The 16,271-nt window shown below is 39.3% G+C and overlaps 1 protein-coding gene across 2 annotated transcripts in view; it reads right to left on the bottom strand.

The window, feature by feature from the left end:
- Positions 1-2,092: 2,092 nt before the first annotated feature.
- Positions 2,093-16,271, bottom strand: part of BPIFC (BPI fold containing family C) — a 42,131-nt gene continuing 27,952 nt past the window's right edge. Inside the window, exons 12-16 of one of the 2 annotated variants that reach the window (XM_074220827.1) lie at positions 14,739-14,806; positions 12,102-12,144; positions 9,017-9,080; positions 7,449-7,525; positions 2,093-4,155 (exon numbers count right to left, since the gene is read on the bottom strand). In XM_074220827.1, coding sequence (XP_074076928.1) covers positions 4,084-4,155; positions 7,449-7,525; positions 9,017-9,080; positions 12,102-12,144; positions 14,739-14,806 — 324 coding nt within the window. In that variant the 3' untranslated portion in view covers positions 2,093-4,083. The remainder of the gene's footprint in view (positions 4,156-7,448; positions 7,526-9,016; positions 9,081-12,101; positions 12,145-14,738; positions 14,807-16,271) is intronic. The other variant, XM_074220828.1, reaches the window with a different exon arrangement.

The raw sequence follows: 16,271 nt of genomic DNA on the forward strand, positions 1-16,271 counted from the left end.
GAAACTGAGGCCCAGAGAGGCAATATTCCCACAGGAATGAGGGGAGAGTCATTATTCACATTGGGCTCTTAATTCTTAAGCAGCCCTTCTGGTTTCTGAAATACCACCTTGGCTTTCACCCCAACTGAATTTTGCCTATCATTCTAGGTCTAGAGAAGCAGAGGTAGTAAGAGAGAGCTTTAGCCTAGAAATCAGGACAGCCTGGGCTCAAGTCCCACCTCTGACCTCTACTAGCTTTATCACCCTGGGCCAGCTCTTAGTCCAATCCCTAAAACACTTTTTTTTAGTTTTTTGCGAGGCAAATGGGGTTAAGTGGTTTTCCCAAGGTCACACAGCTAGGTCATTATTAAGTGTCTGAGGGTCACATTTGAACTCAGGTCCTCCTGACTCCAGGGCCGGTGCTCTATCCACTGCACCACCTAGCCACCCCCCCAATACACTTTCAATAAATGTCAACATTGATTGAAGGATTGACTGCCTGTTCTCTAAGAAACTCCCTAAGACTAAACTGTAGAGAAGCAATTGCTGCAGATTGATGGAGAGCATTTCCTCACCAGAGAGTTCACTTTATTAGTGAATCATTGGTCTGGCATCTAATCTTGTTCAATATGGAACTCCTAGACCATCTGTACAACACTTTAAATTATGACCAAAATTCAAAATCGCTTATTTTTTAGTAACTTGACATTAATGTGATGTGTTTTGGGAGGTGGCATTGATCAAGATTCATGCTTAATAATGGATCATCCCAATGAATTGGGGGGAAACTGTTCTCAATGAGCAATTGTTAAGTTCAATGTGAACATTTATACCTCAGAAATCAACATATAGAACAAATCAGGGTTTGATTTTGTTGATTGGCCTGACCTAAGACAATAATGGAGAAAATATTAATAAGGCAGATTATACTTTAAAGTGTCCGGGGACATCTTGTTTTTCAGAGGATTAGTTGTTCAGCATTTATCAAAAAACCTCTGCTCCCTACCCAGTTGATATAGTCACAAAAAGGGAGTTAACAAAGATAAGGAAGTATGAAGTTCTTAGAAGTATAAAAATAGGTTTTCTCTTTATTAACCCTTGCTATATGGGAGGGAATACCCATAAGACCAAGAACTCCCACAGCATCTAGGTCATCACCAAAAGTCCTATTTCTCATTAAATAAGATAATGGGGTAAAGACGATTCTGGAAAAGGCAGTAAGAAGGATAATCTTTACATAACATTCTCCTCACTATAATCAACATAATGTGCAAGTCATAGCATCATTCATTTAATGTCATGGTTTTCTCTGATTCTGTAGGATAACGACAGACAATGCATCTCTGAACTCCAATAACTTTCTTTTAGGGAGGATGATTGATGAAGATGATAAGCTTTTATAATACACTTAGACATTTGCAAGCTGGTATCTCATTTTATTCTCATAACCACTTTGGGAGGAAGCTACTCTTATCACCCCCATTTTACGGGCAAGGAAATGAAGGTGGGGGTTGTGACAAATTCATTGAGGGGGAAAATCGAGGTGTTCTCTTCTGTTCCCCACATCCCATCCTTTACACACTATAAGGACATAATCTTATTTTAGCTATTTGTTTGATTTTAGTCATAAATGACAGAGTCTGAGGAAGAGTTGGCTTCCTTCTCTCAATCTCCATTGCCAGCAATTGCAAAAACATTTTTGTCCCCCTCAAACCTTTGCTAAGAAGACCTGGGAGGTTTGTTCTTCCAACCTAGTGACAATGCAGCCCACAAAAGGTTGAAAGCTTTGGATAACTAAGCAGTCTGGGGATGACCTTATTGTTTTACCCCTCAGTTTGTGATACCTCATATTTACATACTTCCAGCCTCTGCTCAGGTGTAAAACTTGCTAGTTGAGGCTTCCTCCAATTGAGTCCTAACTTGTCTGCAATGAATATTGATTCTCCTCTCCTCTGCCTCTTGGAACCCCCAACTCCCTTCAAGGCTCAGTTCTTGCTAAGCAGAGTCTTTCTTGATTCTCCCAGTTAGTTGTCAGGGGTCCCCCTATCCCCACCACATTACCATATATTTATTTTTCATATATTTTATTTTTTCTCATTTGTGTATAAGTTCTCTTTTCTCCATTATAAACTTTTTGAGATGATAAAAAACAAAAAAGCAAAAACAACAAAAATTTATTTACAAAAATTATAATTCATTTAAATAGAGTTCATCTAATTATGATTAGCAATGAAAATTTATTTATCATCATGATTGATAGTTTGGTAAATAAATTTTTATTGCTAGTCTTTGTTCTTTAATATCCTACACTTACCAATGCTTTTTCTTTCTTCACCCAGAACCCAATCCATTATTTAAAAGAAAAAAAAATCCCTTAACAATTAAGCAAAACGATTATATATGGCTTCACACCCATGGTCCCTCACCTAAGCCAAGAAGTAAGCTGGAAGGGGGCTGGGTGGGTCTTCCCTGGGGCCAAGCTTGGTCATTTTATCTTCCAGGATTCAGTTTTGTTTTGCTGTTGTTCATAGATGATCACAGGATTCTTGATCAGACCTGAAAGAGAGCCCGGGGGCCACTTGATCTCCCTTTCTCACTTGGAAGACCGGAGACCTTGCACCAGGGCCCCTAGATTTAAAGCTGGTTCAGACCTCAGTGGTCACGTCTTCATCACTGTTTCTCTCCTTTTCCTGCTTCTGTTCATCTCCACTTGCATCAGGGCACACAACTGCATTCTTTGTAGTCATCATATTCATTGTTCTAATGACATTGTAATATTCCAATACAAGGGGATGAAGATGATAGATGGACTGATACATTTGTCAGCCTAAACAGGAACAGTCTTGAAGGTTTGTTCCTTGGGGCCAGCATTAAATAAATCCAAGTCTTTGTGATTAGGATCATAAATCGGAAGGGACTTCAGAGACCGTCTTATCCGGTCTTCTCCTTTTATAGATGAAGAAACCTGTGTCACATAAGTTATGTGGCTTCCATTTGGTACACATAGCTATTAGTATCTGAGGTGTCTGAATTCAGGTCTTCCTGACTTCAAGCCCATCACTCTTTTTTTTTTTTTTTTTTTTTTTTTAAGGTTTTTGCAAAGCAAATGGGGTTAAGTGGCTTGCCCAAGGCCACACAGGTAATTATTAAGTGTCTGAGGTTATATTTGAGCTCAGGTCCTCCTGACTCCAGGGCCGGTGCTCTATCCACTGCACTACCTAGCCGTCCCAAACCCATCACTCTTTATACTATACCATGTGATCTGATAAAATTCACCAGGGCCAAATCTTTTAGAGTAGGGGCAGGGAACCTCTGACCGCCCGCTGTCTTGGTCTGGCGCTGCCAAGGCAACAACTGCAGGCCAGTCTCAAAATTCAAAATTCAAAAAAACCTAGGGCTTTTTTTAGGGGTGAATTAATTCAATATTTGGCCAAATATAGCCTGAGAATGATGTTATAAATATCCAAATGACCCTTGGCAGAGGGTCCTGTTTTAGAAGATCACAGCTTCTCTGGTTCTAAATCTGGTATCTCTCACTTAAAGATTTTTAAGAAGCAAGGCCAAGACAGTCTGGAAACTTGTTCATCCTCCAAAATCCTGCACAATCTGAAACTGGGGATTCATCCCAGTGTTGACTCTCCTCTTTTCTCATAGCAAAGTAGGTAGAACTGCATGCATGGGAAGGAGAGATTTTATTTAAATAAAGGGAGAATAAAATATGCAGTATAAAACATAAAATCCTAAATGAAGTGGAGAACAACAGAACTGGCAGCCTTGCAGCTCCCAGATGACTTCCCAAGCCTTTCCATCCTCTGGACCCACTTTATAAATCAGCCTCATGGCCCCAGGAACGGACATCTACATACACTCAGAACACATATTCATCCGTAAATACACACGTCATTGCAAGTCTCCCCAAGCCCCCTTTTTCTTTAGTGTCTTTAAAAACTAGGAAGGAAATCACGTCCATCCTCATCACCATGTTTCCCTTGTCTCCCAGCCTTGGAGGTACAGCAGTCTTGGTGGGGGTTATGGATTATTCTTCTCCTGTTCCTATTAAAAACAACCAATCCAGGAGTCGGGCAGGGTCTGCTGTGAGCATCCTCAGAAGGTTCTGACCTTCTGTTTCCTCCACAAAGGGTAGTACCTGAGGTCAGTAGATATCAGGAGGTAACCCTGAAGGAGAAACAACATTTACAGATCATTTAAACAGTCAATCAACAAAGGACTTAGGGTTCCTATACGTGCTGTATCTGACTCAGAGGGACCCGAGTTCAAATCTTGTGCCACTTATTTGCAGTGTGACCCTGGGCAAGTCACTAGACCTTTTCCTGTCTCAGTTTCTTCCTCTGTAAAATGAGATCAATAATATCTCCTCCCTCCTAGGACTGTTATAAGGCTCCTATGTGAAAGGATTTGCAAAATACTTTGTAAATGGGAAAGCACTATATAAATGCTAGCTATAATTGTTGCTATTAATCAGGATCACTTATTATAGAATACTATATATAAGAATATAATATCATAGCTAACATAATGTAATATAGCTAATATAATATATAATCTAATATAATATCTAACATAATGTTATATAGTAAATATATAAATCATATGAATTTATACATAGATAATATACATATATAGGACAAAAGTAGATTGTACTAATATATAGTATATAGTAGTAATAAATGCTAGTGATTCAAGGACAAAAGAGCAATAGGCCCTACCCTCAATGAGTTTGCATTTTATACACCAAACTTTTTTTTTAGGTTTTTGCAAGGCAATGGGGTTAAGTGGCTTGCCCAAGGCCACATGGCTAGGTCATTATTAAGTGTCTGAGGTCAGATTTGAACTCCACTGTGCCACCTGACTGCCCCCCATTTTGTAGAGAATATAATGCACACACATCTAAATAAAAAAGCACAGTGGAAGATCAAGACTGGACCTGAGATTGGATTGATAAGGGGAACTTAGTCTCAGAGTCTCACCCCTCAGTCAGCAGCTTGGACTCTGGGGTCAACTGACTTTATCCATCAGATCTGTTTCCATTTGAGTTTGAGGAAATAGAGTTGAGCTTACAGTCAAACCCTCAGTGGCTCTCTAGGTATTTCAGTAAGATTAGGAGTGATGGGGATAGAAACACAAACCCAGCTCTCCACTCTCACCCCCAGTTCTAGTTTCTCTTCCTCTCATTGCTTTCCATGTCAGAGTACTATAGTGGATGGACACAGGCTTGGGTTCAAATCAAATCAAATCAAATCAAATTGCCTCTAATACTTACTAGTATCTTTCTAAGAACAAATTACTTATGTACAAGTACTGATAATAAGACTGAGACTTTACATCATGGTTGTTGTTGGTCCTTCCTTTTTTTGAAGAGGACCAAAGACACCACCAGATTGCTGCCCTAACTTGCTTGTGAATTGCATCTAATGGTGCTTTTGATGATTGTATATAATCTCCTTTCATCCTTACACCACCCTTGGGAGGTAGGTGATATTAGTATCCTCATTTCACCAATGAAGAAACTGAGACAGAGATTAAGTGATTTGCCCAGCATCACACATCTAGTCTGAGGCAGAATTTGAACTCATGATTTTCTTGCTCTAGCTCCAGTGCTCCATTCTTTAGAGGCCTTTTATTAAATTTTAGAAAGATTGCCCTTTCTGTTGTTGGCTACAGAGGAGTGAAAATATTTCCATGCCCCCAGCCTTTGGAGAACTAGAAGTTTTGTTGTTTTTTTTTGCAAGAAAATGGGGTTAAGCGCCTTGCCCGAGGCCACAAGCTAGGTAAAGAGAATTAGAAGTATTAATGGAAAGAATAATTGATTTGATGCCAATGGAACTTGGATGCTGCACCTTGGATGAGTTCTAAAACTCTCTGGACCTCAGTTTCCTCAGCTGTAACATAGGAGGCTCCATTAGATGGCCTCTGAGGTCCCTTCTAGGTTGACAGCTGGGGTACAATGGTGCTGTAACAAATCACTGGATGCTCCATGCTGATTATCTGAAATGTTGAAAATTCACATGGCAGTTGCTCAGACCAGTCCAGTTCTTGTGCCATGCAGTGAATGGATTCGGCCACTAGGTGGCATCAGATTGACTACTTAGTCCTACCTCACTCCAAATGCTCTTCATAGAGCAGTTGTAAATTTCTGTGATTTTATTTTATTTTATTTTTCCAATTAGAGTTGAACATTTCAAGGGAGAAATTGGGAGCTGATAAAATTGCTGGGTTTTTTTGGATTGGGAAGACCTAAGGTTTAAATCCCACCTGAGAGATCAGTAGCTGTGTGCGGGACCCTAGGTGAATGGTATAACGTCTTTCATTATCAGTTTCCTTTCCTATAAAAAGAATGAGAGTTGGGGAGGTAGCCTAGATGGCATCTGGAATCTTTCCCAGCTGGAAACTTCTGATCCCACGAATCATAGGATGTCAGAGCAGGCAGCAACCTTAGAGATGGTTCAGATCTTGGGTTTTGTGAACTTGAAAAATATATTTTGACAATGAATTCAATAGAGTTGCTTTCCTTTGTAATCCTTTGTATTTTATTGTATGGATTTGAAAATAGTATTCTGATGAGAGGTCCATAGGCTTTAATATATTGCCAAAGGATTTAGGGCCCCATAGAAAAGACAAGAATCCTGGGACTATTCAAACAACCCTTCTTTATAGAGAAGGAAACTACATAATAGAGAAGGCTGGTGAGCTGCTAAGGGTTGAACAGCTAGTATCAGTGGTCTCCAAATATTTGAAAAGATGTTATCCTGGAAATGGATCAGGCTTTTATATCTTGATTCCATGACCAATGAGTAGAAGTTATAGGAGGATTGAATTAGGTTCAATTAAAAGGAAAAACGTCCTAAAAATAGAGTTGTCCAACAATGGAATGGACTATTCCAGGAAGGAAGTAGTTCCTATTCATGAAAATGATATGGGGATAGATTTACAGGGAGTAATCTAGTATAATTTTGCAGATGGGGAATCTGAAGTCCATGAAAGTTAGGTTACTTATGTAGGTGGCATTGTAAACCTCCACTTTGAAGGGACCTCAGACATTTCATTTTACAGAGGAGAAAAATGAGGTAGGTAGGAGGTTTATTTGATCAAGATCACCAAGGAATCAAAGGGAAGAGCTGCGATTTGAACCCATTTCTTCAGATTTGAAATCTATGGTGTCATGATGTTGAAATGGAGGTTGGATGACCCCTCATCTGGGATCATAGGACCAAAGATTTAGCTGTGGCAGGGACCTTGGAAGTCATCTGACCCATCTTGCTCATTTTACACCTGAGGAAACTGAGGCCCATAGAAATTTAGACTTGCCAAAGATCATAAGTATAATAACTAGCAAGGCAGGAACTAGAATGTTGAGCATCTATCCATTGGACATGATCACCCCTAGGGTTTTGAACTTTGAAGGTTCAGGATTATTCTGTGATTCTGCCATGCAAAAGTTGTTTTCTTACCTTATGAACTTCAATGTCAGAATTGACAAGAGAGACCTGATGTGGGTTAGGCAATGGAAAACCTTGCTGTAGTCTGGCTAAAAAACAAAACAAAACATTAAAAAAAAAACTTCAGAGATACAGAGGTATGTAATAGCTACTTTGCAAACATTTGTCTTTTAATCTTGTTTCTTCTGCTTTTATTTTTTAAATTTTTAATTGAATTTTTAATTTTTCGGGTCTGCCTTCTTTCTTTCCCATTTTCCCTCCAGCCTTACTGAGAAAGCAAGGAAGACAGAATTCCTGTACCAAATATCTCTAGTCACATTGGCCATATCTAAACTATGTCTCAATCAGCACCCCCAAGACCATCACCTCTCTGTCAGGAGGTGGGTTTTCTGTTTTGTTTTTTAAGTCTTTTGAATCAACACTTCCCCAGTGAGAAAACTCAGAACTTTTAAACCGATCCACTATTACTTAACTGAAAGCGTCTGCAATTTTGCACATCTGGGCCACAGGAAAGAAAATCCGACAGCTTGCTTTTCTCACTTAAAAGCACAATTTACATTTTGCCGAGGCCCAAATTCATGGGCTCTGAGAACATCTTATTCTTTAAAATAAAGAACAATTTGAATGAATGCCCCTTAGTTGCAAATTGCAGAGCAATTGTGTGCCAGTTGAAGGACCAAGATTGGCAATCACTGAAACTGAGGATGTCAATGCCACCCATGAATTCTGGTCTTTGCATGGGGGCTGCCATGATTTCACTCTCTAAGCAGAGCTTTGTAAGATTGGGAGGGTAATCTAGTTTCCTTCCTGTTGATTCAGATTAGAATTTCCCCTCAAAAGATGGTAGGTATTACATTATTATTTGTTATACCATTATAAGAATTGTATGTCTTCCTATATTGACTATAGACTATCCTTTCTGTTAGGGTGCCGATATGGTTACTAGTAACAATGAAGGCTGGACTTAATCCTTATTTTATTTTATTTTTTTAAGTTTTTTTTTTTTGCAAGGCAATGGGATTAAGTGGCTTGCCCAAGGCCACACAGCTAGGTCATCATTAAGTATTTGGGGTCACACTTGAACTCAGGTCCTCCTGACTCCAAGGCCGGGGCTCCATCCACTGTGCTGCCTAGCCTAATCCCTAATTCATTTCATAGTCAAATTTTGAAGTTGACCCTTAAATTCCAGGATTTATGACCTTAGGGTCACAGACCTCTGATATCAAATCTGTGGGTAGATTTAGGGGGGGTCTGTGATTTTTGAAGAGAAAAAAAATCATTTCTACTAACTTCTCATTGAAATTTAGCATTTCCTTCAATTATGAATTTTAAAAAATTATTCTGATTAGGAACACAAAGATTTTACCAGATGGTCAAGGGGAGCTATGACTCAGAAAAGGTTAAGAATCTCTGTGCTGGTTGCTACTATCCTAGTCTGGTTTAATACTAGTGCCCCAGTGAGTAGCAGCCTTGGGGTGGACAATAGAAATTATTCCCAAATGCTTTATTGATCTCCAGGAGTCGCACAGCTCCTTAAGATGTCCCGATCATTAAAGGATCTGGCCGCAACCCTCACTTACCATTGGCTAATGGGAAGACTCCAAAGTGAAGGATTGAAGAGAAAATGTTCTCAAATCTCAGGACCTAAAACAAAGAATCAAATCAAATGAGCAGGCAGCTCTGCAGACTGTGAAATTCTTATGTTGTACAAACAAGTTTCTGTCCTCGTTCAGTTCTGATCTGGGTAAAGATTCGTTGGGAAAGATGCAGCACGGTGTAGTCACAGTAGAGAAGAGTACTGGATTAGGAGACAGGAAAACCTGGGCTCAATGCTGATCCAGACACTAACAGACTGCGTGATCCTGCGCTCTATCCCTACCTTTCTATACCTTAGTTTCCTTATCTGTAAAATGGGGCCTTGAAGGAGATCAAGGCTTCTTCCCGCTGTAAATTTATATAATTGTGATACGAATGTGAGGCAGTTAGATAGTGCCATAGTTCATAGAGTGTGGGCCTGGAGTCAGGAAGACTCATTTCCCTGAATTCAAATCCAGCCACTTACTAGCTGGATGACCCTGGGCAAGTCATTTAACCACTATTTGCCTCAGTTGCCTCATCTGAAAAATGAGCTGGAGAAGGAAATGGTTAATCGCTTCAATATCTTTGCCAAGAAATTCCCAACTAGGATCATGAAGAATTTGAAAATGACTGAACAACAAAAGGCGTTATGGGGCCTTTTCAATAGTCTGTCCATCCCATGTGTCTGTCAGAAGCATGAAGAAGGGATGGTTTGTGATAGAATGTGGTTGAATGATTGTACATGTTTGACCCACTGTTAAGGGGAGGGGAAAGGGAAGAGAAGGAGAGAGAAAAAAGCAGAACTCAAAAATCTTATCAAAAAATGAATGTTGAAAACGATTTTTTTCATGTAATTGGAAAAAACAAAATAAAATATCATTTAAAAAAAGAATGCGGTGGAAGAAGATAGAGCCAGTCTTTAGAGATAGGAAGATTTGGGTTCAAGTCTCAACTCTGGCTATGTTACCTGGGGGAAATCACTTAAGTGCAATGAACCTCCTTCAAAGCCTCCATCTGCTTTAATTCCACTTGAGTTCAGGAATGATTCCTTTCTATAGGACAGAAATCTACCTGTGTCCTCTGGGACCCTTGGACTTGTCTTCCCCACTGCATGGTTATTCCTGGGGTTCTAATCATCCACCCACAACAATGGTATTACTGGCTTCTGGGACTGCTACTCCCTAGTTAGTCTTTTTTGTTTGTTTGTTCGTTTTTGCAGGGCAGTGGGGTTGAGTGACTTGCCCAAGGTCATACAATTAGGTCATTATAACTTATCTGAGGGTGCATTTGAACTCGGGTCCTCCTGACTCCAGGGCCAGTGCTCTATCCACCTAGCTATTCCTAGTGATTCTTCTAACCTGTAATTCAGGCTCTTCCTTCCTCTGTCTTAAAGCAAATTAAAAAAAATCCATTGCCTGACGTCTTAGCACCTGATACCCAATGCCGCGGCCATCATATTCAGGCTTGTTCCCATTCCGCTAGGATGCTTGAAATGATTGTTTTTATATTACCTGTGACCAATGTAAGAAAGAACCTCTTGGGGCGGCTAGGTGGCGCAGTGGATAGAGTACCGGCCCTGGAGTCAGGAGGACCCGAGTTCAAATCCGGCCTCAGACACTTAATAATAACCTAGCTGTGTGGCCTTGGGCAAGTCACTTAACCCCATTGCCTTGCAAAAAAAAAAAAATTCAAATTTAAAAAAGAAAGAACCTCTTGTCTACATTACTTGTCAGGTGAGCTTGACTGGCCTTAAGGTTCTACACCTTCTTTAGTTTTCAGCTTCTGCCTCAACTAGAATTTTAACTCTCTCTCTTCCTTCGACCCTGAGAGAGTTCTGCCATTACCTGGTGATGCTGGCTCTAGAAATAGCCCCTGTGACTTGGGCTAGGCAAGTTAAGAGGCAGATGGCATAGTAGATAGACAGTTGACCTTGCAGTCAGGAAGACTTGAGTTCAAATGTGGCCTCAGATACTTACCGGCTGTGTGACTCTGAGCAAGTCATTTAACCCCCATTGCCTCCCCCTGCCCCAATTTGTCATGAATGGTGGGGAAACATGGTATAAAATATGGAAGAGTCATTGGAAAATTTAACTCTTTAGATTTGCATGCTGTGAAATTATTGACTAAGTTATTAAGATGCTATTTTCATAATGAGAAAACCTTTGTTGTTCAGTCATTTTTCAGTCAGATCTAAGCTTTGAGACCCCATTTGAAGTTTTCTTGACAAAGATACTGGCATGGTTGGCTATTTTGTTCTCTAGCTCATTTTACAGATAAGATTCAGTGATTTGTCCAGGGTAACTCAACTAGGAAGTGTTGGTGGCTAGATTCAAACTCAAAAAGGTAAATCACCTAAGTTACCCTTCCCAAGTATTTAATTGGCTATATTTTAAAAGCTGGCCCTTTAGTTGTCCAAACTAATGAGTCTACAGTTCAAATCAGAAGCAACAACAAAGTCAAAACCCAAGAGTTTGTCTTTCTAGAAAGTACCACTGAGTTCTAGGTTGGCTTCTGAATTGTTTCTTTGATCACTGGATCTTCTTCCAGTTACAGGGAGGAGAGAAACATAAAACAATGAGACTGGTGGGGTGAGGGAGGGTACCTGGCTTCAGAAGGCATCCAAAACACCCAGAGTCTGGGTAGTCTTATTCCAAGTAACTCCAAGAAACTGATTCAAATGCTTCAAAAAGCAAGTATAATAAATAATGACTTACAATGCCCATTTTCCCCTTTCCTTTGGATTCTGGTGAATAAATTTAACTCCAGAAGCTTAGCTCATAACTAATTTTTTTAATGGGCTTTGAAATGTCTGAGAATAACTGCTCTCTAGCAACCTTCTGAATATTCTGTTTAAAAAGTCCTTGCATAGATTTCCCTGAATGACATTGTACATCTCTTTTTTAAAGAGCAAATTAGCCTGGTGGGTGGAGAAAAAAGCAAGAAAAGAGTTTTGGAGCAGAAAAGAAAAAGTGAGAAAGGGACACTTGGAGGCAGAAGATATAATCATACAAGCACAAAGGCAGCAAGGCAGCAGGTGGGGAGGAGGCTCAGGTGCATTCTCTGAGACCCGAGATTCTTAAATCTTACCTCAATGGAGCTACGATTAGACTCTGGTCCAGTGAGACGGAACCTGGAGAGAAAGAAGTTCAAAGAGTAGTTTTTAAAAAGCAAAAGAAGAACTGTTTAAATTTTAAAATGTCAAAAAAAAATCTAGCAAGTATAGAGAGGCAGAAACTTCTCTCATTAAATTTGCCTTTTTGGGAAATACTGGAGGAAGTCCTCAGTTTACCCATCTTGATTCTAAAAGTTCTTTTGTGAGTTCATCTAACATCCATCCATCCATCCTTCCATCCATCCAAACAATCATTCAATAAACATTCAATAAACACAAAGGGCCTTTGGAAAAGAATTCTGTATTTGGAGTGATGAGATCTAAGTTCAAATTTGACTATCATTCATTATCTACGTGACCTTGGGCAAGTTGCTTAATTTTTTCCCAATCTCTGTAAAGGTCACTTGCAGTTCTAAATCAATGAAACTACAGCATTTGTGAAGCCCCAACTGTGTGTATGTGGTGCTGGGGCTGATGGCAACTCACAATGGATTTTCCATAGGAAGGTTGAAATGGTTGACATTGAAGTTTCTCTGGTCAGTCCCTCAAAGCCCATTTACTCATTCAAGGAAGTGTATAAAGGCCCCATGTGTCCCAGGCAGTTTGTAACCATGAATGTCAACCTCCCCATCACGAGCAACAAGGTTGTTGGTGACTCTTGGTCCTTTGACCTATGCTGGTTGAGGTTCAGCTCACCTGTGGTACCTCTCAGATTCTAGCCCCTGGCTCCAGCTAGAGGGGAGAAGTCTTAGAGTCTAATTTTATACATTATGTAGGAAACCTCTGGCATGGAAACTCTCTTTACCAACAAAGATTGGTGACTTCTCTGTTGCCAATGTGAGTACACACACACACACACACACATACACACGACTAGGTAAATACAGAAGACAGAATCATAGGCTTATACAAATTTTATGAGTACATGGATCTCTTCTTGTAGAATGTAAGACCCTTGAGGATAAGAATCATTTCATTTTTGCCTTTTTCTTCCCAGCACATAGAATAGTTCCGGACATATAATATATAACTTATGGTTGGTTGGGTAGAGGAGTATTGTAACCGACTTCTTCCCCATCAAATAGCCCTAATTATTAGAGAGATTTTTGCAAATCTAAGCTAAACTAAGTAGACCACTCATAACCTCCCCAATTACTTAATGCTCAAAGTTTTACCAACATTCCACTGCCCCCCCAACCCAAGAGCAACCCATAAAGGAAAATATTGCAAATATTATGAGGAAACCAAGATGCAAAATAACCTCTTCAAAGTCTCAACAGTGTTAGTGTTATTATCATTGTTGTGATTTGAAACTTTGTCTTTTTATTTTATTTTATTTTTTAAGAAAGATTTTATTTATTTTGAGTTTTACAATTTTCCCCTATTCTTGCTTTCCTCTTCCCACCCCCCTCACAGAAGGTAGTCTGTTAGTCTTTACATCATGAAACTTTGTCTTTTGATCATTAGCTCAGTGTCCATGATATGTAATGCCATTGTGACCTGAGATTTCCCTGAGAGGTTTCGGGGAAGGCACTTATCCATGGGTGTGCTGATGAATGTTTAACAACAGACTCTTTGGCGATGGGAGCCAGGATGGATGCTACACACAGTTTTGAATTGAATGTGCATCATTAATATTTCCATTACTTTCTTAAAATGTAAAATATAAACAATTAACCGAGCCCTGATTTGGAGTGTTTATGTATTTTTCAGGTGTAAATGCTCACGACAAAAATTTAACAATCAGCTTTCCAGAAGGTGTTTGAGCTAACTCTAGCTCCCCTATTCCTCCACCCTGTTTTTCTTCCATCTGCCCCTTGGTTTAACACTTATGAAGCAAATTCTGATGCAGATTGCTTGGCTCAGCAGCTTCCTCAGTAAAGCAAAGGTAGAACATTCTATCTGTTCTCCCATTTGGGAATGCTTCTCTCCAATGAGAGACACTATACTAATCACTTTCTGGCCTAACTGGTTTTCCCTCCCCTATTTGTTGCATAGAATGCTTCTCCTAAAAGACAATTATCTGTCTACACTAGCACAGTATAAATGAAGGAGGCCGTCTTACTGGAACAACCGAGCATAACTTTATAGATGTGAAACTGGAAGGGAACAAGGTGCCCATTCACCTCGTTTTACAGAGAAAGAGACTGAGGCATAGAGTTAAGTGACTTGTCCAAGGTCACACAGTATCTGAGACCATATTTGAACTCCAGGCTTGGCCCTTTGTGTACAATGGTACCACCTAACTGTCTCACCAAACAACTAATAAACTATCCAAAGTGGAATTCTACCTGATTTCAGGTTCCTGATTTCAGGTTCCTAGCTCAGTATTCTCCACAATAGCCTCTTATAAAATTAAAGGGTTAAGAGCCCAAAGAAAACCATGAAACCAACCAGAGAGATGAGTACAGAGAAAGACACTCAGTGTTCCAAGTCATTCTCTGCCTTTGGGCTTTGAGGACAAGAAGCTAGGTTATCCTGCTCCATTAAGGGAAAAGTAACTCATTTCCTATAGAAAAAAGTGATTTTTCTCCTGCTGTTCTAATGTGGATTGTGTCAAAGTGGCCTTCCAAAACTGCCTTCAAGTAGTCAATTAAACCAATTTCTCTTACCTGTTCAGAGATAAAGAGCAGATCAAATGTTGTCTCAGAATAGCCAGGCTAACGCTCGTACTGGCCATCTGTGGAAGATCGAACACTTTGGTTACTGGGCTGAATAATGCCATTTCAGATTTGAACATTATCATCTTCTGTAATTGAAAATGTAAAAACTCTACCGTCTTGAAAATAATCTAGCTCAAGGGAGTTCCTTTATAAGGAATAGATTTGAAAAAAATAATTGAGAGGGAGAAAGAAAGAGTGACAAAAAAAGGCAAAAACCATTCTCCCTCCTTATCCCACAATTATCTTTGGTTAACTGTTTTATTAAAAAATTAACGATGGCAATACTTAGTGATCATAATGATCAAGTTTATTCTGAGGAAGAGAAAAATAAATTTTCTTTTCTCCTTGCTTGGGAGAAGGGACTCTGAGGATGGAAGACAATATAGAAATAGACTCAAATGATTCATTGGCTAGCTTGGACATATTTTTCCGTGCCCTTGTCCTCTCCTCCACCTTTTTTATTCATTATCTGATGTTATGATTGAAGGACAACAGCATCAACAACTCCTACTACTATTCAATGGGATTGCCCTCTGGGAAAGGGAACATATAGTCATACTTGAAACTGTTGCAAAAGGAAAAGATAAACTTTTAAAAAATGACTGCACATCAAAAACAGAAGACCAAATTCCTGTAATAACCATTATCATTATTCTCAGCAATACAATGATCTGAGACAATTTCAAAAGTCTCATGCTATCCCCTTCCAGAAAAAAGAATAGATTTGTCCAAATACAGACTGAAACATGCTATTTTTCACTTTCTTTTTTTTTCAAATTTGGGTTTTCTTGTAAAAAATGACTAATACAGAAGTATTTTATATGATTGTATATGTATAACATATTGGATTACACACTCAGGAAAGGAAGAGGAGAGGGAGGAAGGGGTAGAATTTGGAACTCAAAAAGTTTTTAAAATTGTTTTTAACATGTAACTGGAGAAAAATAAAATATATGAAATAATTATTGACTTTTAATGTTTTGTTAACTCATATAATATATTAAGTCATGTCCAATTCTCCATGACCCCATTTGGGATTTTCTTGGCAAAGATACAGAAATGTTTGCCATTTTTTTCCAGCTCATCTTACACATAAGGAAACTGAGATAAAAGTTAACCCCTTCCATTAGTAGCAGGGTCATACAGCTAGTAAGTGTCTGAAGTTGGATCTGAACTCAGGTCTTTCTGATTCCAGGCCCATCATTGTGCCACCTACCTGCCCCAGTGTGTTGTCATATTGTTCTCCAAAAAATTCCACAGGTTTGCAATTCCATTGGTAATGAATGAGTATAATTATTTTGCCATATCCTATTTCCATTGAGCTTTTTTGGGCATTTCCAAATTATTGCCTGCCAATTTGATGGATATCTATCTTTTTGTTGTCTTTCCAGTCCATCAGGAAGGAAAACCTCAGCAATTTCCAGGTACAAACCAGGTACTGGGAAAGCATACAGCCAGTATCCTATTGAATGATAGCTGTTT

The sequence above is a fragment of the Macrotis lagotis genome, chromosome 2 (genome assembly GCF_037893015.1).
Source record: "Macrotis lagotis isolate mMagLag1 chromosome 2, bilby.v1.9.chrom.fasta, whole genome shotgun sequence".
Classification (NCBI taxonomy): Eukaryota; Metazoa; Chordata; class Mammalia; order Peramelemorphia; family Peramelidae; genus Macrotis; species Macrotis lagotis.